At 46.1% G+C, this 14,601-nt stretch overlaps 2 protein-coding genes across 3 annotated transcripts; both read left to right on the forward strand.

Moving 5' to 3' along the window:
• The first annotated feature begins 1,256 nt into the window (after window positions 1–1,256).
• Window positions 1,257–6,725, forward strand: LOC137921504 (solute carrier family 22 member 7-like). The gene is made up of 11 exons (XM_068764283.1): window positions 1,257–1,486; window positions 1,736–1,897; window positions 2,480–2,642; window positions 2,879–3,000; window positions 3,367–3,611; window positions 3,852–3,982; window positions 4,360–4,486; window positions 5,623–5,718; window positions 5,805–5,995; window positions 6,362–6,489; window positions 6,568–6,725. Exons 1-11 carry the CDS (start codon window positions 1,420–1,422, stop codon window positions 6,657–6,659), a joined length of 1,524 nt encoding a protein of 507 aa, XP_068620384.1. The 5' UTR covers window positions 1,257–1,419; the 3' UTR covers window positions 6,660–6,725.
• A 437-nt stretch (window positions 6,726–7,162) lies between these two features.
• Window positions 7,163–14,117, forward strand: LOC137921468 (uncharacterized). 2 transcript variants are annotated; one of them, XM_068764239.1, is made up of 11 exons: window positions 7,163–7,341; window positions 7,702–7,863; window positions 7,967–8,117; window positions 8,193–8,314; window positions 8,611–8,855; window positions 9,038–9,168; window positions 9,439–9,565; window positions 9,825–9,920; window positions 10,007–10,197; window positions 13,722–13,849; window positions 14,004–14,117. In XM_068764239.1, the coding sequence occupies exons 1-11, from the start codon at window positions 7,275–7,277 to the stop codon at window positions 14,081–14,083; spliced, it is 1,500 nt and encodes a 499-aa protein (XP_068620340.1). In that variant the 5' UTR covers window positions 7,163–7,274; the 3' UTR covers window positions 14,084–14,117. The 2 variants fall into 2 exon arrangements, with proteins under 2 accessions (XP_068620340.1, XP_068620339.1); XM_068764238.1 differs by having other exon boundaries at window positions 7,164–7,341; window positions 7,955–8,117.
• The last annotated feature ends 484 nt before the right edge of the window (window positions 14,118–14,601 follow it).

Consider the following 14,601-nt stretch of genomic DNA (forward strand, 5'->3'; position numbering starts at 1 on the left):
TAAGGTGTTGGAATCCTCGGGAGTTTCTCGTGACCCGTCCGCATCCCGCCCGCGGGCCTGACGAACGAACAGTGCTCCGCGCCTTACGCGCAGCAGCGACGTCCCGCCGCGCACACCTGCCTCTGAAGTAGTGTTTTGAAACACCTTCATAATGTAATTACTTCGTAGTGCATAGTTGCTGTAATGCATTGCCAGCTTCCGCCAGCCGAACAATAATTAAACGGTTCTGTTATATCGAACAACGAACGGCTGTCACTGAGACCTGCAGGGACTTGCGACGGCACGAGCTAAGGCGCTATCGCGTTGCGCATCTGCTTCTTCTACTAGTAACTAAATAGTTGCTTCAAAAAAAATAATTAATTTCATAGCATGACTTTGACTTTGACATGGAAACAGTAGTTTTTACGCGACGAAGATTAGTTACTATCGACAGATAGCGCGGCTCAGCGACCGCACCTCCCGAGCCGCTGTGCATCGCCCGCGGAACCAACGCCGCCGGCCGTTAGGTTACGTTTTGCCAAGCCAAGTCTCTATTCAACAATAGGCACCCAATCGCACAATCGATCGTTCCCCACCAGAAGCTGACACTACTCATTTTTTACATTCTCCGAGCTGACACTTTGAAACGATGAGGTCGGAGAACGTTTAGAGACAAGTGCAGATCGCCCGCGGACAGACACTGACAAAACAAAAGAACAACAACGACAGCAGAACAAAACGATAACAAGCAAACCCACTTGCGGAGAGTTGTCTGTTGTTGATTGATTGTTGATCGTCTGCATTAACTACATCTATGAGAGTTCTCAACGCAACGCAATCGGCCCTGTGAACGTTCGTTGAGACGTGGCGACACAAATGTGATCAAACGGGATTTTCTCCGATTGGCTCATTTAATCATATGATGTTTCCCCGTAATATCCTGCGGAACAGATAGAGAACGTGATCATAATCAGTTCTTTCTTCTACTTATGTTATTAACTCAATAGTTTCGTTTGTTGGAAGTAACACACGCAATTTGAATTTAATTAATTTATTAGAATTTTTTTAATTATAAGTACTTCTACCTTTTCAACAATTTTGATCTTGATTGTGTAGACATTGATCTTGTGATAAAAAGTTCGATTTTAGTTCATAAATTTGTAACTATTCTCTACTGTTGGTAGAGCAGCTAAGCCGAGGTGTGGCGGCTCGCGTGGAGAGCGAGCGCGCCGGCCGGCGTTGTATTTTGTGCCTTAATCCGTGCATATCAAGTAATATATCTTCGCGCAGATAGTGTATCGCGGAGTCGCGACAAAGTGTTGGGCATTTGACGTTAGACTGTCTAACGCGCGCGCGCCCGGGCCCGACGCCGCGGCACCTTTTGAACCGAACTCAATACTTGCGCGCTGGAGTTTATATGGGAAGTAACTTCGAGCGAACATGGCGAATGAAGACAAGAATGATCGTTACGGGAAGGTGTCTTTCGAAGCAGCGCTCGACCTGGCAGGTAACTCTGCGCCGATGGCAGCATCGGCGCGATCTTGAGGCGCGTTATTGTGTGCGCGTGTGCTTGTTGCGAGTCAAAATAATCCGTTTAAAAAATGCAAACGGTGCGACTCGGGCAACGGCGCGCACGCGCGTCGCTCGTGCGCGCGTCGATTTGCCGAGCTCTTGCCGATAAGCTACGATGCAATAACACGAATGAGACATCGAAGGAAAGCATACTTGTAAGCTACAAATGATTCCATGTTTTTAGGTTTCGGCTTGTACAGCTACCAGGTAACGGCTCTAGCGGGCCTGATCATCATCGCCTTCGGGTGCATCGGTTTCGGCACTTCCTTCATAATGCCCACCAGCGCGTGCGAGCTGCAGACCACCGGCGCTCAGAAAGGACTTATATCGTCTGGGCCAATAATTGGTACGTCATGTAATAGACACGATCAAGTTACGCACGACAAGGTAATAATTGTATCTAACTAATGTTAAAATGAAACCTGCCGGTAGAAACTTCCAGCGCGAAGAGCTTCGACCACCCCAGAGTGGAACGCGCCACGACGAGTGGTCGCCGTCGGTCCCGTTTGTTCTCCGACTGCAGCCACCAATTGAATGATTTGCGCGCGAACCATTCTCGTTCCATCGTTAATTTTTTAAATTGACAAGAGTTTTCTCACTCAGTCTTGTCAGAATTCAAGATAGTTTAAGAAAATATTAACTTTAATAATGAAGAGATTAAGTAATATTCCTCGTAATCTCCAGTAAAGTGCGAGCAAATTTAAACCCCGCGCTGGCCCTCCTATTGCGACGGCAGCGACAATGCGATAGCACCCGGCCGGCCGACCGCGTGCACTGCGCCGGGGGACATGATCTCTGGATTTGCAGCATTTGCAATTAGCGTTTTAGCTTTATGCACTTCCTCTGCCACGTGTAGCGACGTTTCTACACGTTGCGGAACATCACCAGCGTACTCCACGTCTGTTTAATTGGAGAAGCACGTTGATAGGAATCATCGTTGGCGCCATCATCAGCGGCTACCTCGGCGACAAGTTCGGGCGGCAGCGCACGCTGCTGTACGCGCTGCTCTCGTCGGCCGCTCTCAACGCACTGGCCAGCCTTTCCGTCAACTGGGTGATGCTGGTGGTGCTGCAGACCTTAGCTACCTTCTGGTAAGCGCGCGGCTGACATCCTCTTTGAGCAGACTATTCACCACCAACGTACCTAATACGCTCGGCAAACACGCGACAAAACAACAATTTAGATTAAACACAACAAAGCATTGTTATTCACTTGTTTCGGGATGACGACCTTGTAGTCATTTCTGTATCAGCTATGCGCTTGTCTTCTAACTTGTGCTCGAGCAGCGCTCGTCGACCTGGACTTTCATCCGTGCTTCCTTACGCAGCGCCGCCGGCCAGTTCTCGGTGGCCATGGCGTACCTCAGCGAGAGCGTGCCGGTCGGCAAGCGCAACGTATCGGTTTTCCTGGTCCACAGCTCCTTACTCATCTCTCAAGGCTTGATGGCGGGTAAGATTATACAAATATATTTTTCAGTCAGGAATAAAACCAGTGCCCTGGCGTCTGTACGGAGCTGCACGCCCGCGAGTGACGTCTGCCCGAGGTCGCACGTTGTTATATCCCACTCGGAGCTACGATTGACGTGACGCTTGCTACGCATCGTGTGCCAGTAGTTACTCACCACTCGCCCGCGACAATCTTTCCATGCTTTCCTTTAAGTTATTTCAATGACGAGGATGTTTATGAAATGTTCATATAAAGTTTTAGACTGAAAAATATTTATCTTTATCTACGCAATAAGGAAGATGCGATAAAGGAAAACGTTTTGTTTAGTTATAAAGGCTGTAATTAGTGTTTCTGGACGTTTCCTTGCAGCCGTCGCCATACCGATCGCCCCGCTCGCGTTCTCCATCCACCTGCCGGCGCTGGACATTTACTGGAACTCTTGGCGCACGCTGGTGCTCCTATTTTCGGCGCCGAGCCTCTTGGCTGCGCTGTGGCTTTCCTGCGTCATGGAGAGCCCTAAGTACGTGTTCGCGCAAGGTCGGGAGCGCGAGGCCCTTGACATCCTCAACGCCATCCACAGGTGGAACCGCGGGAAGTCAGCGGGAGATCTACGAGTAAGATTTAGAATTAAATAGTTCTGCAAGTGATCGCATTGCAATGCGCGAAGTCGCTCCTACAGTTCGACATTACTACATTCGCCGCGTCGCTTTGCTTTCACTACCGCGCTCCGCACGGCAGATGGCGCACCGGCTGGCGGCGAGGCCACCGACGGCTCCCACGTAATTAAATATACTATAATAGTACTTTACAGTCAAGGAACCTACAAAACCCCTTAAATCGTCCGACGTCCTCAGATCTCGCGGTTGGCGGGGGACGCGCGCGAGGTCAGCGCCCCCGCCTCGTCGGTGGAGCAGGTGCTGTCGCTGTTCAAGCCGCCGCTGCTCAAGTACACCGCCATCGTGACTGCGCTCTTCTCGCTGCAGCAGTGAGTGGCCGGCGGAGCTCTCTGCTATTTTTGTTTATTTATATATGCTCAGTAACATACATGCATGTGCACAGCGGTGGTCAGGCGAGCGCATGCCGGACCCTTGTGCGCAGTGTCCCCGTTGCCATTTTGCCTGTCCTCGATGTTTCGGACTCTGGATTCATGGACGCGCCCGTTTTCCTTTCACTAACTAAATGTGATAACATCCATCATACAAATAATTAAAGTTTACATCCGCGACCTGCTGCTGCAAGCCGCAGCAGCTGCCGCCTACTGCCGGGTGCAACGCACGGGAAATATTATGAAGAAAATTAAGGTAATGAATTTGAGACAGCATTAAAATCACTTCTGAACTTGCATCGTTTTGAACTCGCTAGGCACGGAGCATACACGGCGTGGATGCCGTCGATCGCGAATCAGTTCGTGCGCGTGATACAGACGGGCGAGGGCCTGAACAAGAGCATCTGCGGCATCCTCAGCGACAGCCGCGACCTGCCGCCCGACGTAAGTCCCCTGCACACCCCCCCACAGACTAGTCCGGCACCCAGCCGGCGGTGCGCAGTGTCGTTTCTCCCGCCGTGTTGGTTCCGCATTCCGCATTTATTAGCAGTACAGCAACGCAAATGCACTTTTGCCGCAACATGCGCCGAGACTACTAGTTCAGCAGGCCAACTACATCAACTACATGAGTGTTCCAAAATTTTTTTGTGACATGCCCCACCTTGGCATTCTGGGATAACGCGGCAGATTTTGGGTTAATATTTGTAATACAAAAATTCGTGTTCGAGCCATTTATTGCATTGGTTTCCGATATTCTTTGCAAGAAGTTTTTAATAAAGCTATTTATGATAATGTTTACTATGTTCGCAAGAACATCGTAAATTAATTTAAAAAAAAATTTGAAAACAGTGACGGGCACGGTGTTTATAAAAGAAATAAAAATAACCTGTACACTCGTAGTCTTCGTCTAAAAAATAAATAAATCACTTGTGGCCCAAGGTATATACAATACGTGTGTACAATAAAATTCGAAACCAATATTGAACCAATATTATTGAAAAAAGTATATTATTCTAATCTATACTGATGTTAATGCGTGGAAATAAATGTTGTTGATGCCCACTCAAGAAGCTAAGTGTTGTCAAGCAATATTTTTAAAGAGCAACTGTTGAGTTTCTGGCCGGCTCTTCTCAGCAGAACTGCCTTCCGAGCCGGCGGTAGCTTCCTGTAGGTACAACAGTACTAACATTTTGTGTTGACTGAAGATTCTAAAGTACTTATTGTAGCTTATTTGAATAAAGAATGTTTTGATTTCGGTTTTGATTTAAGAATTTGATCTCAACGTTAAGTTTGGCAGCGCCTCTAACATGGCATTTAAATGGCCTGGAACGAAAGGATTAAAATCGTGTCGAGTCCATTTTCGTAATGCCCACTCCGTTTGCTTTTGATCCTCTCATTGGGAAACTGTGAACTGGTCTGTAGACGTAAACTTGCGACGGGCTTCACTGCCGCTGACCGAGGGGCACACAGACGACTTCACAGGGCCCAGGGCGTTGTTCATGTATTTGCTGCACGCGTCACTGTCTCAGCGGTCTAACGTTTGTGACGAATTACGTCAATAGCAGAGCAAATGTTCGCAGCCGGACGCGGCACCGTGCTCGCTGAACCTGGTGACGCTGCTCTTCATACTGATCCTGGGCATCGCCCAAACGTCAACGAACGTGCTGCTCAGCATGGTGAGTTGTAGCGCAGCATTACAGAAGCCATTCTTCAGACGGAATGAGCTCGACGGACGCGCCTCACGCGTGGCCGGTGTCCGCAGGTGGTGAACTGCACGGGGCGACGCAACATGTCAATGGCGGTGGCGGCGGTGGCCGGCGCAGCGGGCGTGCTCACCGCGCTTGTGCCCAACGCCTACGCCAGCGTGGCGCTCCTGGTCGTCTTCATGTTAGGAATCGTCTCCATGGGCCTCTACACCGCCATAGCTGTTGCTCTGTTCCCCACGCACCTCAGGTGAGCTGCATTATTAACCAGAAATATTTATTAACTTACATATCATTTAAAAAGTATTTTTATTAAGTTTGGACGTAACCAAAAGGTTACTGTAAGCACGTCGTTAGATAATGCTGTTTTATCTTTATTTTAAAATAATAAAAGGGCCGATGTAAACCTACTTTAAAAAAAAAAAAGGTTTCTCACGGAACAGGAAGCCTTGGTAGAAGTAAGCTGGAGGTGCTCCTGGCGGTGCTACGGCGCCGCTTGCGGGCTGCTTTGCTCTAGCAATCGCAGGGCGCTCGTCAGCGGAACACTCGTGCGCAGCTTGAAGCAGCTCCGCCTAGTGTATCTTTTCTGTTAACAACTTCCCAAATTTATCTGCAGGGCGTTCGCCTTGGCGCTCACGATGACCGTCGGGAGGCTGGTGACCTTCGCTGTCATACAGGTGCTCAACTTGCTGCTCGAGTCCAACTGCGACGTTGGTTTCTACGTTTTCAACTCACTTTTCGCCGGTAAGTACGCTGGTCTCCGACATGCATGTGTGCAACTGACTCAGAACCCATGAAAACAAAGGTCCGTATTGTTCACAGCATCAGCCGTTATTTTGGTCTTCTTGCCAGACGACAGACGCCTCCGGAATCCACAGCAGAAAAGCGAAATCAATTTGGAAGCCAGTTCATGATATAATTTACTTATTTTTTTTGGAAAAAATAATAATTTTCAATTACTTATTAAAAGTTTGAATTGAGTACTTGTTTTGTCTGAACACGTTACAACCCTACGTGGCCGTAGTGCCGCTACCGGCCCGGAGCACCCGCTGCCCGCGCCCGCTGCCCGCGCCCGCTGCCCGCGCCCGCTGCCCGCGCCCGCGTCCGTGTTTCTACCCGCGGACTGCGGAGCGAAAGCACACGAAACGCGTTTTGATGTCACGTGCGCCGCGGGCAATGGGAATACTGAGCCGGAGGCAAACCACGCCGAATCATAAAAAGCAACCGGCGGCGGGTGTCATTCGGTGCCCGATAGCTACGAACGTTCCGATAGCTAGAGCACAATATACATTTAATTCTAGATTAATAATTGAGATTAAAAGAAACGATAACTGCGCTTTAATCCGTCGATATCGAGTCGGTCGAGATATATGTCGGCGGCGCAGATAAGCCCACGTAATGTCGCGCTATATAAATCCGCGCTCTATAAATCTGCGCTGGGAACGCGGAAGAAAGTGTGTCGAAGAGTAGTTCGATATAGAAGTTCGTAACACAATTAATTTTATTCCTGGAGGCTTCGCTTTTCAGCCATGCCGAGTGAAGCAACGCTCGAACGTAACGGCAAAGTGGCGTTCGAAGACGCGCTCACGCTGGCAGGTAACTCGGCGCGAGCCTGGCAATATCGGTAGCCACAGCTTTGTGCGCTCTGAAATATACCACAAATAAGAAATCTTATACAAATATCTCATAGCCCTTTTTGTTAGTAGTGGCAGTGATGGTGACGGTGATGGTGACGTTTTTGATGGCACACTAGTCGTGGGTAAGCGCGACGGGCCGCATTGCAGACTAGTGGTGGACAGAAAGCAGAAAAGATTTCGTGTTATGATTGTCCGCTCGTTGCGTGCAGTACGTTGAGAGGTTACGAGTGACAAAGTGAACGGTATTCGCGCCCCGCGCTCCGAGGAGCACCTAGGTGCGGCGCAATCGTTTGCCGCATCTATCTGTTCAACGTTTCAGGTCACGGCTTATACAGCCACCAGCTGACGGGCCTGGCCGGTCTGATCGTCGTCGCCTTCGGTTGCATCGCGTTCGGCACCGCCACCATAATCCCTACCAGCGCGTGCGAGCTGCAGACCACCGTCGCTCAGCAAGGACTTATATCGTCCGGACCGTTGGCTGGTACGTAAATCGGCCCCGGCACTCCACTGCATGCCCGCAGCTAGCAGACGTCGGCTTTCTGTTACAACGATTAACAGATAATCAATGGCAGGTATAATACTAGGCGCCATCATCGGCGGCTATCTGGGTGACAAGCACGGGCGGCGACGCACGCTGCTGGGCGCGCTGCTGTCGTCCGCCGCGCTCAACGCACTGGCCAGCCTCTCCGTCAATTGGGTGATGCTGGTGGTGCTGCAGACCGCGGCGTCTTTCTGGTGAGTGAACGGACGGGCGGGGCGGGCGCCGCAGCAGGCTCTGCAGCCCCGGCTCGTACCCTGTTCACTGCGCAGCGCCGCCGGGCAGTTCTCGTTGGCCGTGACGTACCTCAGCGAGAGCGTGCCGGCCGGCAAGCGCAACTTGTCGGTGCTACTCGTCAACAGCTCCTTCCTACTATGTCAGGGCCTAATGGCGGGTAAGTATAATTTTAACCACCGTTTGTCAAAGTTTAGTAGATTTCGTCATCAGTAGCGCGAGAACAGAGAGGCGGCGCCGCTGACAAGCCGGTCGATCCGTTTCTCATGTTCATGTGTTGGTGAAATCAACGACATGTGCAGCGCATGTGAGAAATTGTTGTCTAAGTTTTCGATGCCATATTTATGAAAACATATCCATTAAAAGTGAAATCAAAATTTAAAGTAATAGATGTCCGGATCTGCGATGCCAGAGTACGCAATACCGTAGAAATGTTTTCGAAGGCCTTTTTCGCAGCCGTAGCCATACCGATAGCTCCGCTAGAGTTCTCCATCTACCTGCCGGCGCTAAACATTTACTGGAACTCTTGGCGCACGCTGGTGCTCCTGTACTCGGCGCCGAGCCTCCTGGCTATGCTATGGCTCTCTTGCGTCATGGAGAGCCCTAAGTACGTGTTCGCGCAGGGTCGGGAGCGCGAGGCTCTCGACATCATCAACGCCATCCACAGATGTAACCGCAAGAAATCAGCAGAGCAGCTAAACGTAAGACCGAGTTTATTCAATCGCTCACTTATGGAAGCCAAGTCTGAATCTAGTTGGTAACCTGTTGAGTTTTCTGGAAGCAAAAGAGGAACTAAGCAATTATAAACTTAGTATGAGTCATGAGTTCCTTTTGTTTATCACCCAAAATGATTGGTGTCAGTCTATTGCTTGCTTAATTCCAGATTAAAGAGTTGCTGATAGACAAGCACGAGCGCAGCTCCCCGGCCAGCTCGCAGGGCCAGATCGTGCCGCTGTTCAAGCCGCCGCTACTCAAGTACACCTTCATTCTAGCTGCGCTCTTCTCGCTGCAGCAGTGAGTAGCCGCCGCTTGTTTATGTACAAGAAGATTACATTTAAAAAATAATGTATAAATTCTCTCTATCACTAACCACGCAACGAGTTAGCGATAAACACACGTATTGGCATTCCGAACAACGAAGTTTGCGTCCAAAATTGCTCTAACTTATATGTTAGAGCTACTTTGTAAACCAGGGCGTTGACGGTTAAGAAGTATTTAAAATGAAAAGCGATAGGTGCACGCTTCCTTTTGGCAACACAGATGATGTTTTTCCGTACTGGGCAGGCATGGAGCATTCACGACGTGGATGCCGTCCATCGCAAACCAATTCGTGAGCGTGGTGCAGACGGGCGAAGGCCTGAACAAGAGCATCTGTGGAATCCTCAGTGACAGCCGTAACCTGCCGTCTGACGTAAGTGCCATGGTCATCAGCGAGAGAAATTCAGCAGTTAGGAGCTACCTTTGCTGGCCACTTTCACTTTTATCGCCTGATGTAGCATTAGAACAGCTCGGGCTTCGTAAGTCAACCACACATGACTGTGCGAAAACCGGAGGCTATTCGACGTAGCAGCCCGACAACTTGTTGTTTAGATACACACCATGTATTAATTCATAAAACTATTATTGTTCTCTGCAAATGACTGATAGTACAGTGTACCGAATGTTCGCAGCCGGACGCGGCACCGTGCTCGCTGAATCTGGTGACGCTGCTCTTCATACTGATCCTGGGCATCGCCCAAACGTCAACGAACGTGCTGCTCAGCATGGTGAGTTGTAGCGCAGCATTACAGAAGCCATTCTTCGGGCGGAGCGAGCTCGGCGGACGCGCTTGACGCGCGGCCGATGTCCGCAGGTGGTGAACCGCACGGGGCGACGCAACATGTCAATGGCGGTGGCGGCGGTGGCCGGCGCGGCGGGCGTGCTCAGCGCGCTCGTGCCCAACGCCTACGCCAGCGTGGCGCTCCTGTTCGTCTTCATGACTGGTGTAGTCTCTTCGGGCCTGTACGCAGCTATAGCGGTCGCACTCTTCCCTACGCATCTCAGGTTTTGCGCTCTCTTTGTTTTTGTTAATGACACAAGGCGGAGTAAGGTGTGCCGGGGTAACTGGCCGGACGGTTACAGCATTCTCGTTGCTTACCCCGTGATGTACGAAATGAATCTCCCGATAGCGTTTTGCAGCCGCCTTTGGCAACAAAAAAAAGTGTAACCTTTGACCGTGGCAAAAAAGTGCAGCTCCTTTATCCTCAGACACAACATTCAGTGGCGTGCCTAATACTTTTGTCTCCCGGGGCGATCTCCAGTTTGCCGCCCATTCTATTACAAGTCAATCAAATAGTGGTTTTTATCAATAAATACACATAAATAAATTATTAGGTTATATAATTAATACACAGAGTAAATTTTTTTAGACATATTTGTATGCACTCGTAAACATATTTATATATATTATCTACTCTTCTGGCTTTCATACTAGATAAATCGTGTATAATGCTCTCAAAATTTATATTATTTCTAATTTCTTGTTCTATTGACAATATTGCTAGATTTTGTAGTCTTAACTGACTCATTGTAGAACAAAGATAATTTTTTAACAACTTCAATTTTGAGAAGCATCTTTCGCAACTACTGACACTGGTTGAAATTGTTAAAAAAAATCTTAACAAAATTACAATGTTGGGAACAGAATTTTCCAACCTATACTGCTGAAAAAGGGCCCTCTTGATCTGCTAAAATTTATCTGCCTTCTCCCCGTTTTTCCAATGTTTTGCCTCTACTTTTAGTGTAGGTACAGCCATAAGAACCTGGATCCTTTTTCTTTCAATATGGAACTGTTCTTTATCAATGTAAATCAAGTCATTTATTTGACATTCAAATTCTTCATTTGGTTGGTTGCACAGTATTTTACATGAATATTTTCTTACAAGGCCATGCAACTAATCGAAGCGTTCTTTTGTTATATTTCCTTTATAATTCTGTCCATAGATGAAAACATTTCTCTTCGTACTTCTTCTTCTAAGGATAGCCCCACGTCTCGCGAATTTTCCCCACTCATATATTAAAATCCTTCTAACTCGTCGCTCAGTCGATATCTCCAACTCCTCACAAATTATTTTGGCTGCTATAACAGCGTTTTGTACTAGCGTACCCCTCTGTTCCGTGAAATGTGTTTTCAAAGAATTTAGTTTTATATAGCATTGGCGGACATTTAACCCTTTTATTTGCAGGTATTTTTGAGCGTCATTAATTTCCAAAAGGAAGGGTTCCCATTAATGAAGATAACATAGAAAAGAAAAAGATTGCATAGAATTGAGTAATATTCCAGCATCTGATCTCGTTTTACTATTTTCTTCTTCAGATGTCAATTTTTCCAAAGCACTTAAAATGTAAAAAAAATGTTTTTTTACTTTAGTTACCGCGGCAGCTCTAGCGCTCCAGCGAGTTTCTACTCTGCATTTAACACCTTGACTAGTGACAGAAAGTAAAACATTCCATCTATGAGTGGAAGAAGAAAACAACGAAAACAACTGTTAGATAGTTCCAAAAAATGTGATGGAATTGATAGCTGTAGAAGCTGCATGTAAACATGCCAGGTTTAAAGAATGATTTGTACATGCTACAAATTCTGCATTTGGATTTATTTCTTTAATACGAGTTTGAACACCGCTGAGCTTTCCTGCCATGACGGCAGCATTATCGTAAGCCTGTCCTCTGCAATTTTTTATGTCTAAACCGTCATTTTCTAATTTCGTTAAAATCATATCTGTGATTTCACCAGCAGTTTTTCCTTTAGTTTCTACAAAGCCAATAAACGATTCTACAACTTTAACTTCGCTACCATCAATAACTACATGTCTAATAATTTGACTGGTTTGATCTTTGTGTGAAATGTCAGGAGTGCTGACAAATATAATACAAAAGTATTTAGCCTGCTTTATTGGATCCATAATTGTTTTTCTGACTGCGCCTCCCAATAGCTCTATGAATTCGTTCTGAATCTTCGGCGACAAATAAGAGATAACTATCTTTATTACCAATCTTAATTTTTACTACGTGTTCCTGTAATACTGGGTCGTACTTAGCCAATAAGTCAACAAGCTCAAGAAAATTTCCTCTATTTTCCATTTGAATAGATGTTATGCTGATGAACACTTTCACGATGTTCTCGAAACGCCAAATTTAGTTTTGCTAAGAATATAATTATATCAAGTATTCTTGTTAGAATTACCTCCCATTTTTTTATTTCTTTATCAATATTCTGTTGTTGTAGTTTGTCAATAGTTGTGCCACGTCCAAGTCTTATTTCTAATTCCTTCCATTTGGAATATGATCGAATGTGCAGTGGACTCACCCCATGTTGACTAATTTTGGGATTGAGTTTCCACCATTTGTTAAAACCATTTTCCGTATTAAAACCTGCTTGACAAAGATTATCAAACAGTTTGCAGCAGAAACAATAAATACTTTTCTTCGATGGTGAATATATCATTCACGATCTTAAGAGCTTTTCGCCATTAGGCAAAATTTGAAAAAAAAACAGCCCTGACTCAGTTTTCTTGTTTCACCTTTGGCTTTGATTATATTACTTCGCTGAAGTCGGCGTCAAAATTTTGAATTGCAAAGGGACCTTGACGTACCAGAAATACTATATTGTCATCAATTTTGTTAGGCCATAATCCAATATCTTTCATAGAAATAGACGGAAGAATTTGTGCAGCAGATTCTTCATCAGAACTTGATGAACTTTCTACTTCTTCGCCAGTATGTGAAGCAGGTCTTTCCTCTTGAACAACATTGAGGGCTGCTTCTTCGCCCGTAACCCGCAACAATACTAAAAGAACTAGAAGTTGACTTATGGGAGGTATATTTGAGTAGTGCTCCAGTATTTTTAATCTGTATTTCCTCCCTTCTCTTCCTTTTCTTTCTAAATGACACACCACTTTCTTTTACTCGTTTCATCCTAGGGATATATAATAAAAATACTATACTTGTCGAAATAAATAGTATATTATGTATAGAAAAGGGCAAAGTCATTTTACTACTCTGAATAGCATTTATAATAACATCTATATCTATAATACGTAATATAATATACTTACCTATAATAAACTCTCCAAATGCACCGACACCCTAATAATTTGTTTCACACTTCACTGTTAAAAGATTGAATCGCGAATGAACAAAATGGTTTATAAGCAATTTATTATTCCAAATACAATTCTTCAAAACGGACTGAGTATATTTATCTATTTGCGATTCCTGAAATTGTATCTTCGTCAGTATTTTTGTTTTGCCTAGCAGACAGCCTTCCGCCGGCCCAGCTTTTCAAAAGAAAAATCGATGATTTAAAAAAATATTGATATATTACTTCAAAGTAATCATATAAACTTTTCAAAAGAAATGAGATTTATAAACTGATATCAAAAAATTTTAGTTAGGAAATATTGCCGAACAAAATCGTAAAGAATACAATAAAATAAAATTATTAGCTACAGGCGTTTCTTCTAAAACAATAATCGTCACGTGAGGAGCCTCTCACACGACGCTTCCAATTCCCCCGCGTGTCGCAGAGCGCTGGCCGTGGCGCTGACGATGACGGCCGGCAGGCTGGTGACCTTCGCCGGGGTGCAGGTGCTCAACCTGATGCTCGAGTCCAACTGTGACGTCGGCTTCTACGTGTTCAACTCTCTTTTCGCCGGTACGCGCGCCGGGCCTTTCCTTTTTGTTGATCTTACACTTTGGTTCAAACAACAAGTTAATGTGTGTGTATGTGTGTGTCAGTTGTTGTCAGCTTCCTAGCTTTAAGGATTCAATATAACCAAAACAAAATCTAACGGCCATTTCGTTCGCAGCTTCGGTCCTCATTTTGGCCTTCCTACCTGACGACAGGCGCTTGCAAAAGGGACACATGAAGGACTTGGAAAACTGTTAGTTAAGGATGTTTTGACACGCAAATGTATTTTAAATAAAACAATCGAAAAAACATTGATTTGTTTTCCTTCGTCTTAGCCCCTGCCATCGCTCGATCAAGTTATTACAATTTATAAGATAGCGAGAAAATCAATAATTGAGAACCAGTCTATACAAATCAAATGCCGCGTCTAGATTGTCGCTAATCTTTGTTGTAGCGATGCAGGCGCGGGTGGTGCACCGCGACATCAAGTTGCGTTAGGATTGAAACAAATGCGGGATCTAAGTATCAATAAACAAAATAAAATGACTAAGGGCTGAAACGATACTATACCTAAACAAATTTTGGGAGAAATAGGGATAAAGAAATGTAAACATTTAAGTATAACATAACTTATCGTTTATTGAACCGGACGAACCATGGATCTCTTTCACGTAAGGCCATATGACGTCATTGTGTGCACCCCCCTCCCCCAGCATCCACCCTTCTGACCGCGAGCACGCACGGGCACCGCGAGCAGCTCTCTCTCGCACGCTTGG

Source organism: Battus philenor, unplaced genomic scaffold (assembly GCF_028537555.1).
Source record: "Battus philenor isolate CCGP_79_NKW_IND1 unplaced genomic scaffold, ilBatPhil1.0.hap1 SCAF_19, whole genome shotgun sequence".
NCBI lineage: Eukaryota > Metazoa > Arthropoda > Insecta > Lepidoptera > Papilionidae > Battus > Battus philenor.

Excerpts from the sequence above, each read along its gene's own strand:
- LOC137921504 (XM_068764283.1), top strand. The coding sequence starts at position 1,420 with ATGGCGAATGAAGACAAGAATGATCGTTACGGGAAGGTGTCTTTCGAA. Across the intron at positions 1,898-2,479 it reads ATCGTCTGGGCCAATAATTG|GAATCATCGTTGGCGCCATC; the intron begins GTACGTCATGTA and ends GCACGTTGATAG. Across the intron at positions 2,643-2,878 it reads CAGACCTTAGCTACCTTCTG|CGCCGCCGGCCAGTTCTCGG; the intron begins GTAAGCGCGCGG and ends TTCCTTACGCAG.
- LOC137921468 (XM_068764238.1), top strand. The coding sequence starts at position 7,275 with ATGCCGAGTGAAGCAACGCTCGAACGTAACGGCAAAGTGGCGTTCGAA. Across the intron at positions 9,566-9,824 it reads GCCGTAACCTGCCGTCTGAC|CCGGACGCGGCACCGTGCTC; the intron begins GTAAGTGCCATG and ends GAATGTTCGCAG. Across the intron at positions 10,198-13,721 it reads CTCTTCCCTACGCATCTCAG|AGCGCTGGCCGTGGCGCTGA; the intron begins GTTTTGCGCTCT and ends CGCGTGTCGCAG.